At 39.4% G+C, this 19,030-nt stretch overlaps 1 protein-coding gene across 2 annotated transcripts; it reads left to right on the plus strand.

Moving 5' to 3' along the window:
* The first annotated feature begins 3,743 nt into the window (after positions 1-3,743).
* On the plus strand, positions 3,744-18,743 carry LOC140171725 (carbohydrate sulfotransferase 14-like). 2 transcript variants are annotated; one of them, XR_011861631.1, is made up of 3 exons: positions 3,744-3,914; positions 14,697-14,830; positions 17,217-18,743. XR_011861631.1 is itself a non-coding variant. In XM_072195037.1 (3 exons), the coding sequence occupies exons 1-3, from the start codon at positions 4,178-4,180 to the stop codon at positions 18,132-18,134; spliced, it is 1,134 nt and encodes a 377-aa protein (XP_072051138.1). In that variant the 5' UTR covers positions 4,124-4,177; the 3' UTR covers positions 18,135-18,743. The 2 variants fall into 2 exon arrangements, 1 of the variants encoding a protein (XP_072051138.1); XM_072195037.1 differs by lacking the exon at positions 3,744-3,914 and adding an exon at positions 4,124-4,259.
* The last annotated feature ends 287 nt before the right edge of the window (positions 18,744-19,030 follow it).

Consider the following 19,030-nt stretch of genomic DNA (forward strand, 5'->3'; position numbering starts at 1 on the left):
TTGCTTCTGGGCACAGAAAGTTCACACAGACTGCGGCTAAGAATAGATGGTTCTTTAAAAAAGCAAGTAAACGCAGAAGTATTATGTTGAATTCGATAGCATTTAGTTTCCTGTGAATAGGTCGGTGTTGCTTGTAGCATTTATGCCTTTATACAAGAAATTCTTTAACCCGCCCTGAGCGGTAAGTATAATACAGATGCAAATCCACAAAAATTCCATTTAAATCTCAAATTCCACAATTTTACATTCTTTCGACTAAATTAAATGGGGGGAATGTATTCAAATACACTTACTAAAGTAATATTATTAGCCAAGTGGTTCTCTGAATGTGTTATGATGCTGTTCCAGTTGAAATTCATACACCCCTATGGAAAACATGATCTACCATACAACTTCACGAGGAGTGTATATTTCAAATGGGGTTACCTGAATCATCCAATTGAAATCTACACCCCCTGTGTGGCCATGTCTTCCACGGGGTGGATGGTTTTCAACTGGAATAGCCCAATGTGTTCCTATAGTGAAGTCTAGACACATCCATTATAAAAAAAAAGGAAAAAAAAGGGGGTTCCGTGTTCGGTTTCGCTACGTGTCGACACTTGGGTGGTATGATCTGATATTTAACACTGCAGTAATAGCCGACTCGTACAATGGTATACCGTACCCCTCCCCCTTTCTTTTGTTGCTTTCTTTCACAAGCCCTGCCCAATTGAAACTGACCTTCCGAGAACCACATCCCCCCCCCTAAATGCGTGGTCACAGGGGAGGGAGTTGACTGACAGAACCAGCCTGGACAAAAAGAAGGAAAGAGCCTAAATCAAAGTATGAAGGTACCCCGAGGGATCGGGAGGTAGGGCACATCATACATTTGGTGGGTATGCTCCCCCGGAATTTTGAGGTGGCGTACCGGTAAAAGGGGGTCTTTTGGAGCTGCGAACAGGTAAAAGGTGGTCTTTTGGAGGCAAAATCAAGAGATTTTCTTGGCTTTTTGGTTGCAAATCACCTGAAAGAAAAAAACAACCCAGAAATGTGAGGAATGAGCAATTTAGGGGTTTTTAAGAACTGGAACTTTAAAATTAAGGGTGTTTTGGAGCTCTAATTTGGTCAAGTTTAGGTGGTTCTTCACGGAGCTGCTTAATCCAAAAAAGGTAGTCTTTCCGGGAGAGCATACCTGTATGGTCATTTGTGCGCCCCGGATAAGGTGGTAATACCTTTAAAAAGTGCACTGCAATGAAATACCGTAAACACTTGACCACTTTAATGGCTATAAGGTATTAGGGGCGTTAATAATATTTATAAACACTAAAACACGTAAAAATATAAAGCTGTTTATGTTTTTTAAACACAAGATAGTGTTAAAAGTGTGCTTTTGACCCTATTGTTTTATTTTGGACACACTGAAATTTAAATGTTAATACAAGGTGTTTTTCTTGTCAGCCCCCCCCCCCCCCCCGGGTCAGCCCACCCTGGACCCGCTCGACCAGATAAACCTCTGTGGTGTTGCTGCCATCTTTCTGTTTTTAAAGCTATTATTTGTCAAGTAGGCCTTAGAGGAGGGCATACTCAATTACCATGATTACAGGGCAGTCGGTATAGGACACGCGACACGGCCGGCTGCGAGCCCTTTTATAAAGTTTTATAGACGGTTAGCAATTACCAATTGGAAACAACATAGGCCTACAGCCAGGGCCGGATTTACCATTGGGCCAGATGGGCCCGGGCCCAGAGCCCCCAAATTCTGGGGCCCCTAAACTGCCCAGTGCATGTTCGGTTTTAGCCCGAAAACACCAAAAATTCACCTTTGCTCTAAAATTATGAAATTTGACTATTTTCTCGCGCTTCGCGCGCAAATGTCTAGGACAGAGAATCGGAAGAGAATATGCTCGTACCTCTAAATTGCAATGCTTCGGAGGTGACTGTCGCCGTAGGCCCTAATATTTATAAACCAAAACTTGGCCACTTGAGTGCACATGTACAGTAGTGGGCTACATGTAGGCCTACAGTGGAGTTCGAACTTCTCTTCTTTGTGATACTGCACAACGTCCCTTTTGCAGTGGCGTAAGTTACTAATACCAAGTGGACAAATCGGGTTCCATAAAGTTCACAATAAGAATTTCGTTTCTGGATACGTTGATTGTGAAAAACATAGACTCTGAAGCCCCACGGGGGGTACTCAAGTTTGGTTTTGGTAGGGACGTGCCGCTGAGAATTTGAAAGTGGACCCATGATACCAATTTTTCAAGAAATTTGGACCCATTGATATACCAAAAGTCAACATTTTCGGCAGAATTTAACCCAAATTGCCTTAGTTTGTACAAATTTGCCCAAAATGTAGGGAAAATTTTGAAAAAGGACCCATTCATATACCAAAATAGGCTTTGAAAAAGGGGTCATTGATATACCAAAAGGCTGAAAATGCTACCCATATTTGCGGCACGTCCCCGTATGGTCATTTGTACTGAGTACCCCCCCCCGGGCTGAAGTCTTCAGAGTCTATGGAAATAAGAAGACGACACTGTAACTGGTCTACCACAAGCCAACACATACAGACCAGTATCTCAACTATCAGTCCCGGAGGGGGTTCTTCCTGGTTGAAGGTATACGAGGATGTGCCACGGTTTTGGGGTACCTTTTCCGTGATTTTGGTATATCAATGGCTGGCTTTTCAGTGGACACCAATGCGCCCAATTGGGTGCATTTTGGCAAAAGTGCCCTTAAAGCGCCCAATTATGGCAAATTTGGGTGCGTTTTGGGTGCTTTTTCTTGAAAATTGGTATACTGATGGGTAGCAAAAACAGCAAAAAGTAGGTATAGAGAAAGTCAGCATCCGAAAGTCTGCGTGGCACACCCCCGTACAAAATTTTTCGAAGAACCCCCCGCCCCGGGCTATCAGTCTTATTATTATACCTTTTGCATCAAAAGCTTGGTGTGATACGCACATTGGGCTATTCCAGAAAATAGACGCACACCCCCTATAGACCCATGCAGTGCTTGGCATGCGAGGGGTCTCGGGTTCGAATCCCACCCAGAGCAAACAACTTCTTTCTTTGTTTCTCTCATTATTCCTTCCTTCTTTCCCTTGTCAAAAAGTGTGTTTATTTGATATGTCTATTGTATGCTTTCTTGTCATGTCTAGACTATGCCATAGTCGAATTTTTTATGAGTTTTATGCTCAAATGTAATATAGCCAGAGTATGCAAAATGGGCAAGTGGACTATACGGAGAAGTATATGTCCTGTCATAAGTGATTACGGAAACAGGAAAGTAAACTAGGGCCTACTTTTAGTAACATTAGGCCTATGCATATATTACTTCCCTGGTTCCGTTTCCTACCATGCACTTTCTGTTCATACCAACAAAAGGAAACATATCGTATAAGACTATGCAACTTTGTTGGACTTAATAAATCTATAAAAAAAAGGTTTATTCAGTTACCAGAATCTCAATATTGATGTGGATAAGGATGAGGCTGTTAATCGATGTGGATAGGGGGATGAGGCTGTTAATCGGGTCATGCACGTACCTCACCTATAAGGGATGCACCATTAGATATTATCGGGGTGGGGGCTAGGGAGTTAGGGTCAGTCAGATTTTTTTGTCGCCTTTGGTGGCATTTTTTTTTGCTGCCGAAGTAGCGAAGTTGTCTTTTTCAATTTTATTGTATACCTTTATACATACAGAGTTAGGTTGGGAATTCTTAATTCTTTATTTGGCGATTTTTTTTTTTTTCAAAAACTCCCCAGCACCTCCCCCCGATAATATATATTAAATGGTGCGTCCCTAACAGATGGGGGAGGCTGAAGCCTTTGAGTCGTGCAATCAGGCTTTCAAGAGGTTCTAAAAACATTCGAAAAACACCCGAGTTAAAGGCCTACTACATGGTTGACATCATGACATAACCTAAAGCTGAATTGGTGAGTGATCGATTTAATTTTAACCAATGAGGTAGCACGCATTTTTGCTGCTCATTGGAATCTGATTGGTCAAAAATCAGTCGCTTGTCGCTGAGCGATGGAAAGTGAAAACCCGGGGTGAAAACAACATGCATTTTGGGGATATAGGGTCGCGTCGTGTCACAGTTAAATACTAGTACCGGTACTTATTTTTAGTTTGTACTGGTACATGTGCATATATAGTACTATGAGGCCTATAGCATTCTGTACAATCGACTATCGATATGATTAGTTTTAAAAGTCTCTTTTGTCGAGGATTTATAATAACGGTTTGGATAGTGGCTACTTTTATACTATTATATGACGGTAAGAAATTTTGTTTTAAACGGGGTTTTTTTCGGTTCATTCATGCCGGAGACTTGAAAGTTGCAGTGCTTATTTTCATGGCGATGGTCTGCTATAGGCCTACTTACATGTAGGCCTATATCACTCCACTCTCTATATAAAATAATGAAAAATAGCTGGTGGACCAAAAGAAGAGTGAGTATTACACTCCAAAAAGAGTGTAAATTCCCTCTCCAAAAGAATTACATTTTCACCCCAATCTGCCGATATACGTCCAATTTTATAAAGGAACCATGAAAGGGCAATCTTTGGAGTGGTCCTTTATACGACTCCTTGAAGAGTGAAAATGTCACTCTTCTGGAGTTAAATTCACTCTTCGGGGTGAAAATTTCACTCTTTTGAGTGATTTTCACTCATTTGTGAGTGACTACTCACTCGTTTGGCTCACTCTTTTACATTTAAATGGGCATTTCGTGATCAACAGCCTCATCCCCCCACTTTTTTTTCCAAAAAAGTTGAGAGTTATAAAAAATGCCACTGGAAACCTGGGGCTACATAATGTTTATGTACTCAAAGATTTCTTGAAGATTAATTCATTTAGCAAAAATGTCGTCAAATTTGGATTTTGTTCTGGCACAGGGTCGGATTTACCATAGGGCCAGATGGGCCCGGGCCCAGGGCCCCCAAATTTTTGGGGCCCCCAAATTGCCTTGTGCAGTGTGCATCTTCTATTTTAGCCGAAAAATACCATGTTTTGAACCAAAAAAGGGTACAAAATTTTTTCGCGCTTTGCGCGTACTGGCCTGTTTATAGCATAATTCACCTTCAATTTTAGCTAAAATAGTCTAAAATTTTATTTTTCCGTGCGCTTCACGCGCAAATGTCCTGGTGAAATCTAAAACTTGGCCACTTGAGTGCACATGCCTTCCTCACGGTGCGTTTTGGGGCCTCCAAATTTTGGCCTGGGCAGAGCCCCCCAAAAGGTAAATAAGGCCCTGCAGTGGCAGAACGAAATTACAACAGTGGCCTATGGGCTAGCAGTGTAAATACACATAATCTAACATGTATGAACTCGCAAACGCAAAATCGGAATCACCTGAAATTTTGGGAATAAGCTTTTTTCGTGGATATCTACTGAAAAATGTCATAAAATAAGGATGCTAGGATCACGAAATCCTCCTTTAAATTCACTCTTCGGGGTGAAAATTTCACTCTTTTGAGTGAATTTTATTCATTTGGGAGTGACTCACTCGTTTGGTTCACGCTTTTACATTTTTAAGAGAGTAGGCTAAGTGCAGTACACTAAGATAACAAAATAAATGAGTAAATTTATCTGTTTTAGGGACCGTTTACAAACACTTGTAAGGGGGCCTGATGCAAAAAGGGACCCTGAATTTTTTTAACCCTTTTAAGGAAAAAAAATGAAAAAATGACCACAAATTTTCCTGAAAAATTGAGTTTATATGCTTTTCTATGGGATTGACCCATAATTTTCATGTCAAAAAGGGGGGGGGGGGGCTGAAATTTTTGAGATCTGTAAAGGGGGGGCGAAATTTTTTGCGATGAATTTTTTTTGCATCAGGCCCCCCTTTACAAGTGTTTATGCAAATGGACTATTCCAGTTGAAATACATTATTATTATTATTATTATTATTAGATCTTATTTTGCCTGGGGAAACCCAATCAGTGTGAACACTGTTTTTCATGGGTGCCCAGGGGTCAAACAAAATACATCAAAATGGTTAACAATTTACAAAAATAATAAATATTATATATTAACATACATTCAAAATTACAAACTCTGGAACTAAAAGACACTTAGGTACAGATAGCAAATATATATTAAAAATATAAAAATAGCATTAAGATACAATTCTTTTAAAAGTTCCAAGCTTGGCTGAAAGTGGTGCTTTAGCAGCAGTTGGAAGGTTGTTGAATGCTAAAGCCCCCCTATAACTAAATTTTCTACTGTCCGATGTGGAAGACATCGTCCGCAAGGAATGTAAATTTCTTTTGTTTCAGTTTGTTTTCTTAACTTTTTTTGTTCCAAGTTCGTTTGGTTTCGTCAGTAATCGGTGTTCTATTATTACAACTGCTGTATGAAAAATTTTTCTTTACGGGGTGATGAATTCTCAAAATGGTCTGCCAAAATCCTTGCCCCATCCGTCCGTCTATTTACGTAGATCAGCTGATGGGAGCTGAATCTCTTTGATTTTAGAACTTTTAGAGCTGCGAACAAGTAAAAACCAGTCAAAATCAAGGGTTGTTCTTAGCTTTCTGGCCCTGCTTTCAGGTTAAAAATCGCTAAATAACTTAGAAAATTTTCTTGATGTCCTTTAACATGTTTCCATATACAGGGGAAAGAAGAATTACGCATCGCACACTAGCACAATTAAACATGAATTTACAAATGGAAACATTACATGCATAGGCAGATATACCAGAGTAAAAACTCCGGACATACCTGCCTGTGCGGGGACTCGAACCCCAGACATCTCGCTTGTCGGGCGAGCGCTCTTACCACTGAGCTACACAGACTGTCCCTGATAAACAGGACTCAAGTCTGGTACTTATGGATGAGCAGTCATGCGGGGTAAACAGTACAAACAACACATTACATACCAGTGTACGAGATCAATTAATGATGCTTACCCGCCGGCCTAATATAATCATGCAAACAAGGGAAGAGGCCTACGCATCATACACTGGAACATGGAAACATTCAAACATTACAAACTAGCGCACGAGATCAAATTAATGATGCTTAATCGTATTCTTAATATATCAATATAAAGGGGAAAGAAGAATTACGCATCGCACACTAGCACAATTAAACATGAATTTACAAATGGAAACATTACATACATAGGCAGATATACCAGAGTAAAAACTCCGGACATACCTGCCTGTGCGGGGACTCGAACCCAGCCCTCTCGCTTGTCGGGCGAGCGCTCTTACCACTGAGCTACACAGACTGTCCCTGATAAACAGGACTCAAGTCTGGTACTTATGGATGAGCAGTCATGCGGGGTAAACAGTACAAACAACACATTACATACCAGTGTACGAGATCAATTAATGATGCTTACCCGCCGGCCTAATATAATCATGCAAACAAGGGAAGAGGCCTACGCATCATACACTGGAACATGGAAACATTCAAACATTACAAACTAGCGCACGAGATCAAATTAATAATGCTTAATCGTATTCTTAATATATCAATATACAGGGGAAAGAAGAATTACGCATCGCACACTAGCACAATTAAACATGAATTTACAAATGGAAACATTACATGCATAGGCAGATATACCAGAGTAAAAACTCCGGACATACCTGCCTGTGCGGGGACTCGAACCCCAGACATCTCGCTTGTCGGGCGAGCGCTCTTACCACTGAGCTACACAGACTGTCCCTGATAAACAGGACTCAAGTCTGGTACTTATGGATATGAGCAGTCATGCGGGGTAAACAGTACAAACAACACATTAGATACCAGTGTACGAGATCAATTAATGATGCTTACCCGCCGGCCTAATATAATCATGCAAACAAGGGAAGAGGCCTACGCATCATACACTGGAACATGGAAACATTCAAACATTACAAACTAGCGCACGAGATCAAATTAATGATGCTTAATCGTATTCTTAATATATCAATATACAGGGAAAGAAGAATTACGCATCGCACACTAGCACAATTAAACATGAATTTACAAATGGAAACATTACATGCATAGGCAGATATACCAGAGTAAAAACTCCGGACATACCTGCCTGTTTCCATAGTTAACCATCGTTAGCCTTGGAGATCTATTCTGTAGAACTGACCGGTGCCGATTTATTGAGACGTCTATCGACCATCGACGAGTAATGAAAACAGAAATGTGTGGAATGAGCAATTTAGGGTCTTTTTATACAGCTGAAATCAAGGGTTTTTCAGCGCTCTGTTTTGGTAAAATTCAGGGTCCTTCCGAGCTGCACGGTCCTTGAAAAATAGGGGTCTTTCTGGGGAGCAAACCCGTTTGGTCATTTGTGCCGGTGCAAACACCTCCCACCACTCGCTACTGGTACTGAAATAGCCGGAGTAAGTTTGATTGCGTTTTTTTTTATTGAGATACCCTATAGTAAGCTCGGTGTATGAATATGGGCTAACCATTATAACGATTATGTCGTGTACGTCGTGCCCAGAATTGGAACACTCAAGGACACTTGCTGGGGTAGGACGTTGACCGAGGAGGGGTCCCAATGGTAATGTAGGGCAAGGCCTATAATCTCTGACTGGTTTATCAAGCAAGTATCACTATGGACCACAATGGCCTCATCCCAATAGCATAGTTCAATAACCTCAAATAAACAATCATAGTGCAAAATTTGACCTCAAGTTGCAGGGTATGAGTTTTTGTACCCAAATTTTCAGAGGTCATTCAATGAATATACAAATGTATTGGGGTCATAGAACTGTGCCATGATATAGATACACATGTTATTTGATCCTAGCGTATCCCAACCTTTAATATACTATGATCAAGAACCGTCCAATATTTACGCCATGGGGATGGGAGTTTTTTGGGGGGTCTAGAGAGTCGAGGGGCACCTGTTTTATTTGAGCCTGGCGTAGATTTCTTTTTGACATGGGGGGGTGGGGATGGAAACAATTCCTTGAAGTATAGTGAATCAAGCACCTTTTGGCGACAGAATGGGTAAAATATGAAATAAGGTGCAAAATTGGAATAAATTCGCGCAAGCCCACACTTTGGGGCTAAAATGGCCAAATATGAGGTTAACTTGAACCCACATACAGGCGTCAACATTGCCCCCGGCAAATATTGATGTGGGATTTATCTCCCCCGAGATCTACGCCTATGGAGCCATGAGGGGGATATTTGGGCAATTCCAAGCATCATTCCGCAACGCGAAGTTTGCATATGCAAATTAGGGTCGTTTGGAAAAGTTTCTCCCACCTTAATATTTCACTTGCCCAAAATAGTTTCCATTAGGCCCTTCACATTTGATTCTTAGTTTCCTGTTTCATGGTTGAAAACAAGGGATGAGGCGACTTTTAATTATTTATTATCTATTATTTTCTTTATTTTAAAACATGTGGTCGCATCCTACATCAACCTGTTTTACCTGGGAACATGCATTTAATTATTTTACAACTATGTTTGATTTTATACATAAGTAATGGTACAGTTATGTTCTTTGTTTATTCATCATTATAGTTGACTAAAGCAAAGTCAGAAAGTAGCAAATGGAAGTCATTAAAAGTTATTTTAAAGAGAAAATCCAAAATAAAATAAAATAATTAATTATTTTGCAATTCTCAACTTTGGACGCGCGAGGGAAACAGGAAACTAAGTAAGAATTAATTGTAAAGGGCTTTTTTTCATACTATTCACCTACCTTATTGGTTGCTGCATTGTAAAGAATTCGTGTGAAAACTTCGCGTTGCGGAATGATGTTGCTTGGAATTGCCCATTTTGAATGTTTAGTTTTAAATGGAGAAAATTGGAAAATTGGCGATCTGAACATTTTGAGGGTGGAACTGCAGGCCCGGCCCGTAACCAGGAAAATTGACCCACCTCGCGTGAAAAAGGTGAAAAAAAATTGTCAAGGTAAAAAAATGGTCACATAGTAAACAGTGTACTTCGGTTATATTTATAAATGCGCTTTTATAAATATACGCACGTGACCCATGCATGGCACGACATACCAAGACCAGCAAGCGTGACCAAATCCTCGTGCATTGACCACTATACAGAAAAGGATAGAAACACTGTAGATAAATATCATCAAATTTACGTATTAATTGAATTCAAATTCATTACACATTTTGCAATTCCGAACATTTTGAAAAAAAGTATTTGATTACGGAAAAAATATTCAACGACGGAAACGTTTGCAATATAATCACAAAGTTTAACAAAATAGACAATTTTGCTGCACAGCAGTCTCATGTTGTTCCGCCTTTGCATTCAAATGTATATGAAGACCACTCGCTATGTAGAAGGTCACTTCGAGACTTTACTGTCTATAATAAGCTGTTACGGCAATGCGGAGGTGGCCACGTGCGTATTTATAAAAGCGCATTTATCTTGTTTATAAATATAACCGAAGTACACTGGTAAAGGAAATTGAAAGAGTTTTGCAATCATCTTTTTTATTTTTTAAACCGGTAAACACCTTCCATTTTCAATGGCTAAAATAGTGTAAAATTTAAAATTGATAGCAAATATAACATCTATAATAAACGGAAAAGAATTAGTAGCGTAGTCAGCTTTTCAAGACAAAGGGGCACATTGCAAATTTACTGGTACGGTGGCTAAAACTTTGAAGACTTTTTGAAGTATGTCCATCAAAATTTCCAAGCCAATCCGCCCGATGTCGCGCAAAATGTGCAATTTTAGTATTTTGGAGATACGATCTTAGGCCCCTTCCCCCTTGGCGGGTTCGCCCAGTATGAGGTGCTCCCTGAAAAGGGAATCAAGATTAGAAAGAAGATAATGGTTGGATTAATTAATAACACGAAATAAAGTCTGTCCTCTGAAAAGAAGCGATTGTTTTATCTCATCATTTGAGCTAATTTCCCCGTGGCCTCACAAAACCAAATCGCCACAGTATCAACATATTAACATGAGCGATATTTGAGCTTTTATTATTTTGAAGTTGTGTAAAAAAAGGAATAAAAAATTGCTCATTGAGGGAAAAATTTGCTGATTGAGGACACTCAACTAGCTAATTTATACTTGTGTGATATGTTGTGAATATTATGGAAAAATAAAAAATAAAAAATATCTTGTATATATATCCCCCTCTTTGGTATCTAATGGCGCGTCCCTTAGGCCAACACATGTAAAAAATGGGTCGCTTTGGTGTCATCTTACAATATAGGCATATACTGACCATATTTCTTGTCATGCTTGTGGGGGTTGAATGAACGATAAAAGCCGGAACATTATTGTAAAACACTTAACCCATAAACATGGATAATGTTACATTGAAACTTTACAACAAATATAACCCATCGCCAGGAACTTGTTGCCCTTTTTACATGTGGCATCCATTTCTTTGCATTATCGTCATGCATGTAGGCCTACTGCAAAAACAGTGTACGCTATTCTAGACATAACCTTGTGCTCGACTTGTAAACATGTTATAAATGCTAAACATGTTTAGAAATTTGATGCTTTGTGTTAATGTGTTTAAAAACACTTGATATTTCGAAGTTTGACATTGGTGTTTAGATTTTACACATGTTTACAAATCGAGGACACTGAGGCGGTCAATCTCTACACACAGTTTTTGCAGTGTATGATCTGACCATAGAGTAGACCCTCTGGAGAGAATCTGTCTGACCAGAAGTATACGAGTATACTGTTTATAGATATAAAATGTGTTTTTGAAAAATTTAAGAAAGTACCGGTAAATGTTTTTTTTTAAAGATACAAGATCCATAGTTGTAGTTTAAACTTCTGTTCAGTGCATTGGGGTCAACCCAGAGAAAATATCTTACACTTCCCACAATGCATTTCTTCAATATCAATGACAATGTTCTGTAGCCTACTGATTTCCGGGACTGATTTGCTATCTAGTGCAACATTGGTCGATAGTGACAAAAAGTACCTCAATGAACAGAGCACATGCAGATCTTGTTTAGACCCCGGGGTCACTCCCATTGTGGCCTGTACACCATCCGCGATAATGAAAACGCGTAAAAGGGTAGTTTTTCGTGGGTAAGCACGATACGCGCATAACGCGTTTAGGGTGTCAAAAACATGAAATATTGGAAAAAGGGTAGCAAAATTGCAATATTGCTAATACGCGGAAATGAAATATAGGGTATGAAATTTGATGCGAGGAATAAAATCCCTGTTTAGGGTGTGAAAACACCTGTTTAGGGTATTGTTTTAGCCAAGGGTTAAATTCTTGTTAGGGTGCTTTTCAAAAGTTGATTATCGCGGATGGTGTACAGGCCACAATGGGAGTGACCCCCCGGGGTTTAGACCCATGTTTAGCCAGAATATTCTCAAAATGAAAACAATGGGATCCTGTACAAAGTTATATGAGTGTCATATGATGTAATGAGGTGATGCGTCATGTTGCAAAGGATTCTGGGAAAGGTAAGATATCTTCTCTGGGATCAACCCGCTCTACAACTCACCCTTCGGCCTGACGGCTGCAGTTAGTTTATAGGCCTACAACCAGTGTTCGAAAAAAAAAAACACCCTAAAGTAGTGCAATTTGCACCCCAAAATTGACCTGTTGCGATATAATTTTAAAAGTGTGGCGCAAAATTGCGATACCACATTGTACTGACTTTATGAGATTGCACTTCAAATTGCTTTGCGTCAGATAAAATTGCACCATAACTTTCAAAATGGGGTGCAAATGTGCACCCCAAGGTAAAAACAAAATAATTCAACCCCTTATAATTACAAAAGCCTCGGTGGCATTTGAACTTGAATTGTGAGAAGTCCCCCTCTTTTAACCAAAGGCTGAGAGTAAAATTATTTTTTATCAAGTTCAAATCTGTTTCTCACTTTTCTTCCCAGCTAACACACTACGTTTTCACGACATTCGCGGACGTTGGACTTAGGTTGTCATTTACGTTGTAAATACGTAAATCTGTGTATTCGTGTAGTGACAACGTTATTTTCGACGTTGATTTTTGGACGTTGATATAACATCATTATGACGTTGTAATGACGTTGTTTCGACGTTGATGCAATGTTTGACCAGACCTGGTGACAACGTTTGAATAATATGTTCAGAAAACGTTACACAAATACGTATCTGAAAAATAGTTTAGATATTGACACCATGGAATGTAAATTCTTCCATTCCAAGGAGTTTGTTGTCCAGCCAAAATTTTCTCATCGTGTCGTTTGACGATCGCCTTTAGCGTGAAACTCAAAGTAACGACTTCTATTCCTGAGGTTCTAAACTTTAAATTTTTATACGCTCTCCCTTTTTGGGATAGAGCATCATTGTTGCCGGATGTTAATATAATGTCTTTTAAGACATTAAAATCACGTTGTCTCGACGTATAAAGCACGTGGTTAAAACGTGGTTTAAAAGTCATGAACTGACCCGGATACAACGTCATCTACGGACGACGTTAGTACGCAAATTTATGACGTTGTTTCGACGTATAAAGTTCGTTATTACAACGCCGTGTAAATGTCATGGTCTGACCCGGATACAACGGAATCTACGGACGTAGTAATTACGTTAATTTGTGAACTCGTATTCGTATTGTGATTTTCGGACGTTGATATAACGTCATAGTGACGTTGTTTCGACGTTCACAACTTGACGTCGAAACAACGTCATAATGACGTTACATTAACGTTCGGGAATAACGTTTTCACGACACGAATACGAGTTCACAGATTTACGTACTTACAACGTCCATATATTACGTTTGTACGACTTTATATAACTTTTAGACAACGTTGTAACAACGTAAAATTGTTAGCTGGGTTTCGGCCATGTATACCAGTATGGTTATATGCGTTTTACCCTGGCTTAAGCATTTTGTTTTCATCAAGACCCAAGCGTGTCTCCTTACGGAGCGACCGTTTAAACAAACAAATAAACAAGCAACAAAAACAACCACAACTCGCTTTACAACTCAACCCACAACTCGACAAAGCACAACTCGTCAAAGCAGAATTCGCCCATACACTACTTACACCATGGAAGTAGTAGACACCATAATCCCCAATTTCTCGACCACAAAATGGCATACATCAGCTAGTTTACTAATTTCATGACATATAATTTGAAATTTTGTACACAATCATAAAACATGGGCGAATTTGATCCCCGGGGGGGGTTCTTCGAAAAAAATTGTACGGGGGTGTGCCACGCAGACTTTCGGATGCTGACTTTCTCTATACCTACTTTTTGCTGTTTTGCAACCCATCAGTATACCAATTTTCAAGAAAAAGCACCCAAAAAGCACCCAAATTTGCCATAATTGGGCGCATTAAGGGCATTTTTGGCAAATTGCGCCCAATTGGGCGCATTGGTCTCCACTGAAAAGCCACCCATCGATATACCAAAATCGCTGAAAAGGTACCCCAAAACCGTGGCACATCCCCGTATACCTTCAACCAGGAAGAACCCCCTCCGGGATTTGATCATGATGATTGCAAAAGCAACTGTCAAAAACATCGTATTAATACTCTGTGTGCTATGGAATAGGCTTCATCATAAAAAGTCCAAGTTTCGAAATATTTACTCAAAATATATAAAGAGCTGTCTCAGGAACCACTGAACCAATACTAGGCTTGTTTGTACTCAGTCACATTCGTATGTATTTTTCATGCTGATTCCAAATATGTTCGTGGAAATTTACAATTATGAAATTTTTGAACTTATAATTTTTTTAAAACTTGTCGTCTGCATTGGAGTGAGTTAATAATATTGTTTTCCCTTGGTACAGAAAACGTTGCATATAGAGTTCAAGTTCAAGTTCAAGGATTGGTAGCGTCTGTTCACCAACCTATCACCAAACCTGAAAAAGAAGTTAATGAACCCCAAACAGTGCAATTGCATCAGATCTATTATGGAAAAGAGGTAATGTGTCCGATTGTATCATTATTAGCATGATTAGGGAACGTTCAATATTTACGCCGGGGTGGGAATTTTGACCTAAAAACATTTCGCATTGTTTGTTTGTTTGTTTGTTTGTTTGTTTTTTGTTTGTTTCTTGGTCAAAGAGTCTTTAAACTGACATTGTCATAAAACGATTTTAAAGTTTTATACTAAAAAAGTAAACAGAAAGGTTCTCAATATGTAAACTAAACTATATTTAGCTAAATATTTTGTCAACACATTATGATATATTTAAAATGTTTTGCAACAATTTTCAAAAACCTGGAGGACGGAAATAAGTCGTGATAAAAATGTCTCAAAGAATCTGCATTCCTTCAACATGTTAACATTATGTAACAATCTATTACGAGAGTAGATTATCCGGGGTGCACCGCTCAGTCCGACACGCCGCTAGTGCGACACGCCGCTAGTCCGACTACACAAATTCCCTATACTTATAAGGGGTGCGTCAGTCCAAAAATGAAAAACCCTGTTGGTCCGAAAAAAAGCATGCGCTAGTCCGAAAACTGATGAAAACCACTGCAACAGTCCGATACGCCGAATCTGAAAACACTTTTCAATCTGACACACCGCTAGTCCGGACTCCGAATCCAAAATACACTGCGCGCCCGAATCTGGAAACACTTCTTCAGTCCGAAACTGAAAACCATAGCGCTAATCTGAATCTGAAAAACACTGCGCTAGTTCAAGTCTGAAAAACACTGCGCTAGTCCGAATCTGAAAAGTGGTTTTCTGTTTCGGACTAGCGCAGTGGTTTTCATTTCGGACCAGTGGCGTGTCGAACTGGCAGAGCGTATTTTAGATTCGGACTAGCGGCGTGTCGGACTGGTGCAGTCAGTGGCGTAGTGTGGGTCATCACATGGGGGGCACCGACCATGATGGGGGGACCGGGTCTGATGGGGAGGGACACAAGCCGTTTTTCGGCAATTTTCTTATGGGATTTAAAAAATTCAGATCGATTGGGGGGGGTGGCACGTGCCCCTATGACGCTACGTCACTGGGTGCAGTGCATTTCAGATTCGGACTAGCAGCGCGCTGGACCGTATTAACGATCCTGACTCCACATCGCAAAAAAGTTGAACAATGCATGATGCAGTCATGTCTACAGTAGAATTCATCTCGACCTTTGCAGGACTTAACCCCATTAAAAGCTATTAAACCAAGATAACACTCATTGAAACAGCTCAACTGATTAAATGGGATCTTCTCTGGCTGTGCACATGTGACTGTTTTCATGTGCGATATCGCAATAAAGTTTGCGTATTATAGCTTCAGTTGGGTAACCGATTATAAAGGAAACGAAAGGAAACAATGGTATGTGTACTTTTGTTCACGAAATGAGACAAAGACCTGCTTTTTGTTAACCAGCATTCTTCAAAATGAGCAACATAATGATTGTTGACTTAACACGGTTTGGAAATAATTTCTTCATATTTTTGGTGTTATCTGTCGTTTACATATCCTTCCTAAAACACAAAAGTGCGACCCTCTCCAAACATCTAAATTAGCTAAAAATTTAGGACATGTTACAAAACTTTATTTTCTAGAACCTATTTAGAATAATTTAAATGTAGCTTTTACCGGTTTTTTGTGGCATCCTTCAGAAGTGAGCGGTCCGATACCAATATTTTCGGTCAAATCTCCATTCAATTAACACGGGGAGTTGGCTAGCTATGCCTTGCCCTCACTCATATTTTACAAAAGTGCGACCATTTCTGAACATCTAACCTAGCTGTAATTTTAGGTCATGTTAGAGAAATATATTTGCTAGAAGTTTTGGAGAATAAATAAAATATTGGCTGGTTATTTTTCACACAGTGATGTTAACTAGGCAAGTGTCCATTCTCCCAACATACATCATTTGTACAGGTCACGCGTCAATGGTGAGAGCACTGTGTATTGTGTATAGGAAAACGGACAGTAACTGCAGTATGGTTCAACTTTTTCGCAGCCGTGCACTCTTTTGATTGGCTGCTGGAAAATCAAGGTCGGTAGAATGACCTTAAAAGGAGATGCAGACCCCACGTGCTTTTAAAACATCGCAACATCGTGCGATGAAATTAAAATGTACATTTTAAATTCATCGCGCTATGCTGCGATATTTGAAAAGCATCGCAGCATCGCATCGCGCTGCGAAGTGGAGTCAGGATCGGGCTTAACAGCCACCGTATCAGCCATGCCTCTCAACCCTAGACATACTTTTGAATTGTTCAAATCCTGATCTGGAACTACCATGAATACAATGTACAAAGGGATACACCCTGTATTGTAAACGCGCTTATCATTACTCAAAAGAGTCGAAGTAAATTTTAAATGTCTCTAATATTTTTTTTTTTTCTTTTTACAGACAGATGTGCCATCTGCAAGTACTGGAGTATGCCTTCATTCTAATCACAGAACAATATATAACAGAACTGAAACTTGGCTGACACAAATGCGCCGGCAGAATCATATCCGCAATATCTGTATGAACTACTACAACATCACACCGTTAGACGTGGAACGCAACTCATCGAAAGTTTTGGATATTTTAGAAACAAGACTCCGCTGGACTTACTTTAACGATGACTTTAAATTTATGCTTTCGTTTATTCATAAAATAGGCTCCAGTAATTGGCGCCGAGTATTTGAAACTCTTCACAATAAGAGCAGCATCAAACTGAAATCACAGCAAAAAGATCCGTTAGATACTCTTGTTGGTAAACGATTTGATAAAGCGCCGCAACAAATAATTGATCGCTTATCAAAGTTCACAAAAGTAATATTTGTCCGCCACCCTCTGGCTAGGGTACTGTCTGCGTACAAGGATAAATTGGTAAATCTACCAACATCATGGTATAAAAAGAAAGCACGTCTAATTTTAGAAGTAGAAAGAATGGCAAAATTTGGGAAAAGAAAGAAACCAAATGTAACTTTTACTGAATTCATACACTTCATCACAAACGAAAAACTTGGATTTTTGTCACGTGATAACCATTGGAGTGCAATTGTGGACCGGTACCGTCCATGTGAATATTATTTCGATTTTATTGGACATTTAGAAACTTTAGACGAAGATGTTAATTACCTTTTCCAGTTACTAAATATAGATGATATTGTAAGTTTTGAGTTGTCTAAAAATCCAACTTATAGCTCCAGCAAGTTAGGTTTGCAGGAATATTTTGGAGAGTTATCCGATGAGTTATTTCAAAAGGTTGTCATGAAATATGAGCATGACTTTCGAGTTTTTGGATACCACATACCACTTAATGTCAGTGATATTTAACAAAAAATGATGGTACATGACATGAGTGTACTAAATTATGAGAGACGCCACTCCGATCGCAAAACTGAGGACAGTGTAATACCGGGATTGTGTGTAAGAGATGGACAGTGTAAGAGCTGGATCTTATACGGTATGCTAATGAGCCAAGCATTGCGTAATGCCCCTGTCATACTTGCATGCCGCTGCGGTAAGCGGCATGACGTATCAGCCAATCATAAGCCTTGATTGTGTCCGTTTGGCCGATAACCCTAACCTTAACCCTAAATTTAATGCTAACCTAAAATGCCCTTAACTTTATCCATTTCCCGACTAATGACTCTTTCGGACTAATTGGCTGGTCACCTTCAAAGATGTAACGTTTTGAATGGAACTGGCTCGATTTAATTATTTTGAAACTCGCACTCCCCCTATATATCGCTTTACCCGTATTTTCCACAACTGGAGTGAGTACTTCAAATAGAAGTTACCCAACAATATTGTCCATTATATTTGAAACCCATACTTCCTCTGTGGAAGACTTTAGCTAAGTCTTCCTGCCTGAGGTTGAGTGAGGATTTTAAATGGAATAGCCCATTTTGAAGTTATATTATTAACTCTATCACAAATACATTACATAAATATAACTTTCACGCCGTTCCAAAATGATTGCACCTACAGGGTGTCCCAAAATAGAAAACCCTCAATATGCCCTCTTTCTCTCCTATTTCTGAAAAGTTGACCAAATATATACATGTAAAAATGAAAAAGGTATATATAGCCCTATTTGTTTTACACATGTTATTATTTTATTACTTATAATCTTTATTCAGGGTAGGCCCGAATCAGCTAACCGCTGGTCTTACCCGGGGCCCTGCAATAATACATATATACAAATTTAAAACAACATAGCATAAAAT

Source organism: Amphiura filiformis, chromosome 15, assembly GCF_039555335.1.
Source record: "Amphiura filiformis chromosome 15, Afil_fr2py, whole genome shotgun sequence".
Classification (NCBI taxonomy): domain Eukaryota; kingdom Metazoa; phylum Echinodermata; class Ophiuroidea; order Amphilepidida; family Amphiuridae; genus Amphiura; species Amphiura filiformis.

What these genes read in the sequence shown, in the direction of transcription:
- LOC140171725 (XM_072195037.1), top strand. Translation starts at nt 4,178, where the DNA reads ATGATTAGTTTTAAAAGTCTCTTTTGTCGAGGATTTATAATAACGGTT. An exon ending in TTTTATACTATTATATGACG is followed by an intron (nt 4,260 to 14,696) that starts GTAAGAAATTTT and finishes CCCTTGGTACAG; the next exon opens with AAAACGTTGCATATAGAGTT. An exon ending in AGATCTATTATGGAAAAGAG is followed by an intron (nt 14,831 to 17,216) that starts GTAATGTGTCCG and finishes TTCTTTTTACAG; the next exon opens with ACAGATGTGCCATCTGCAAG.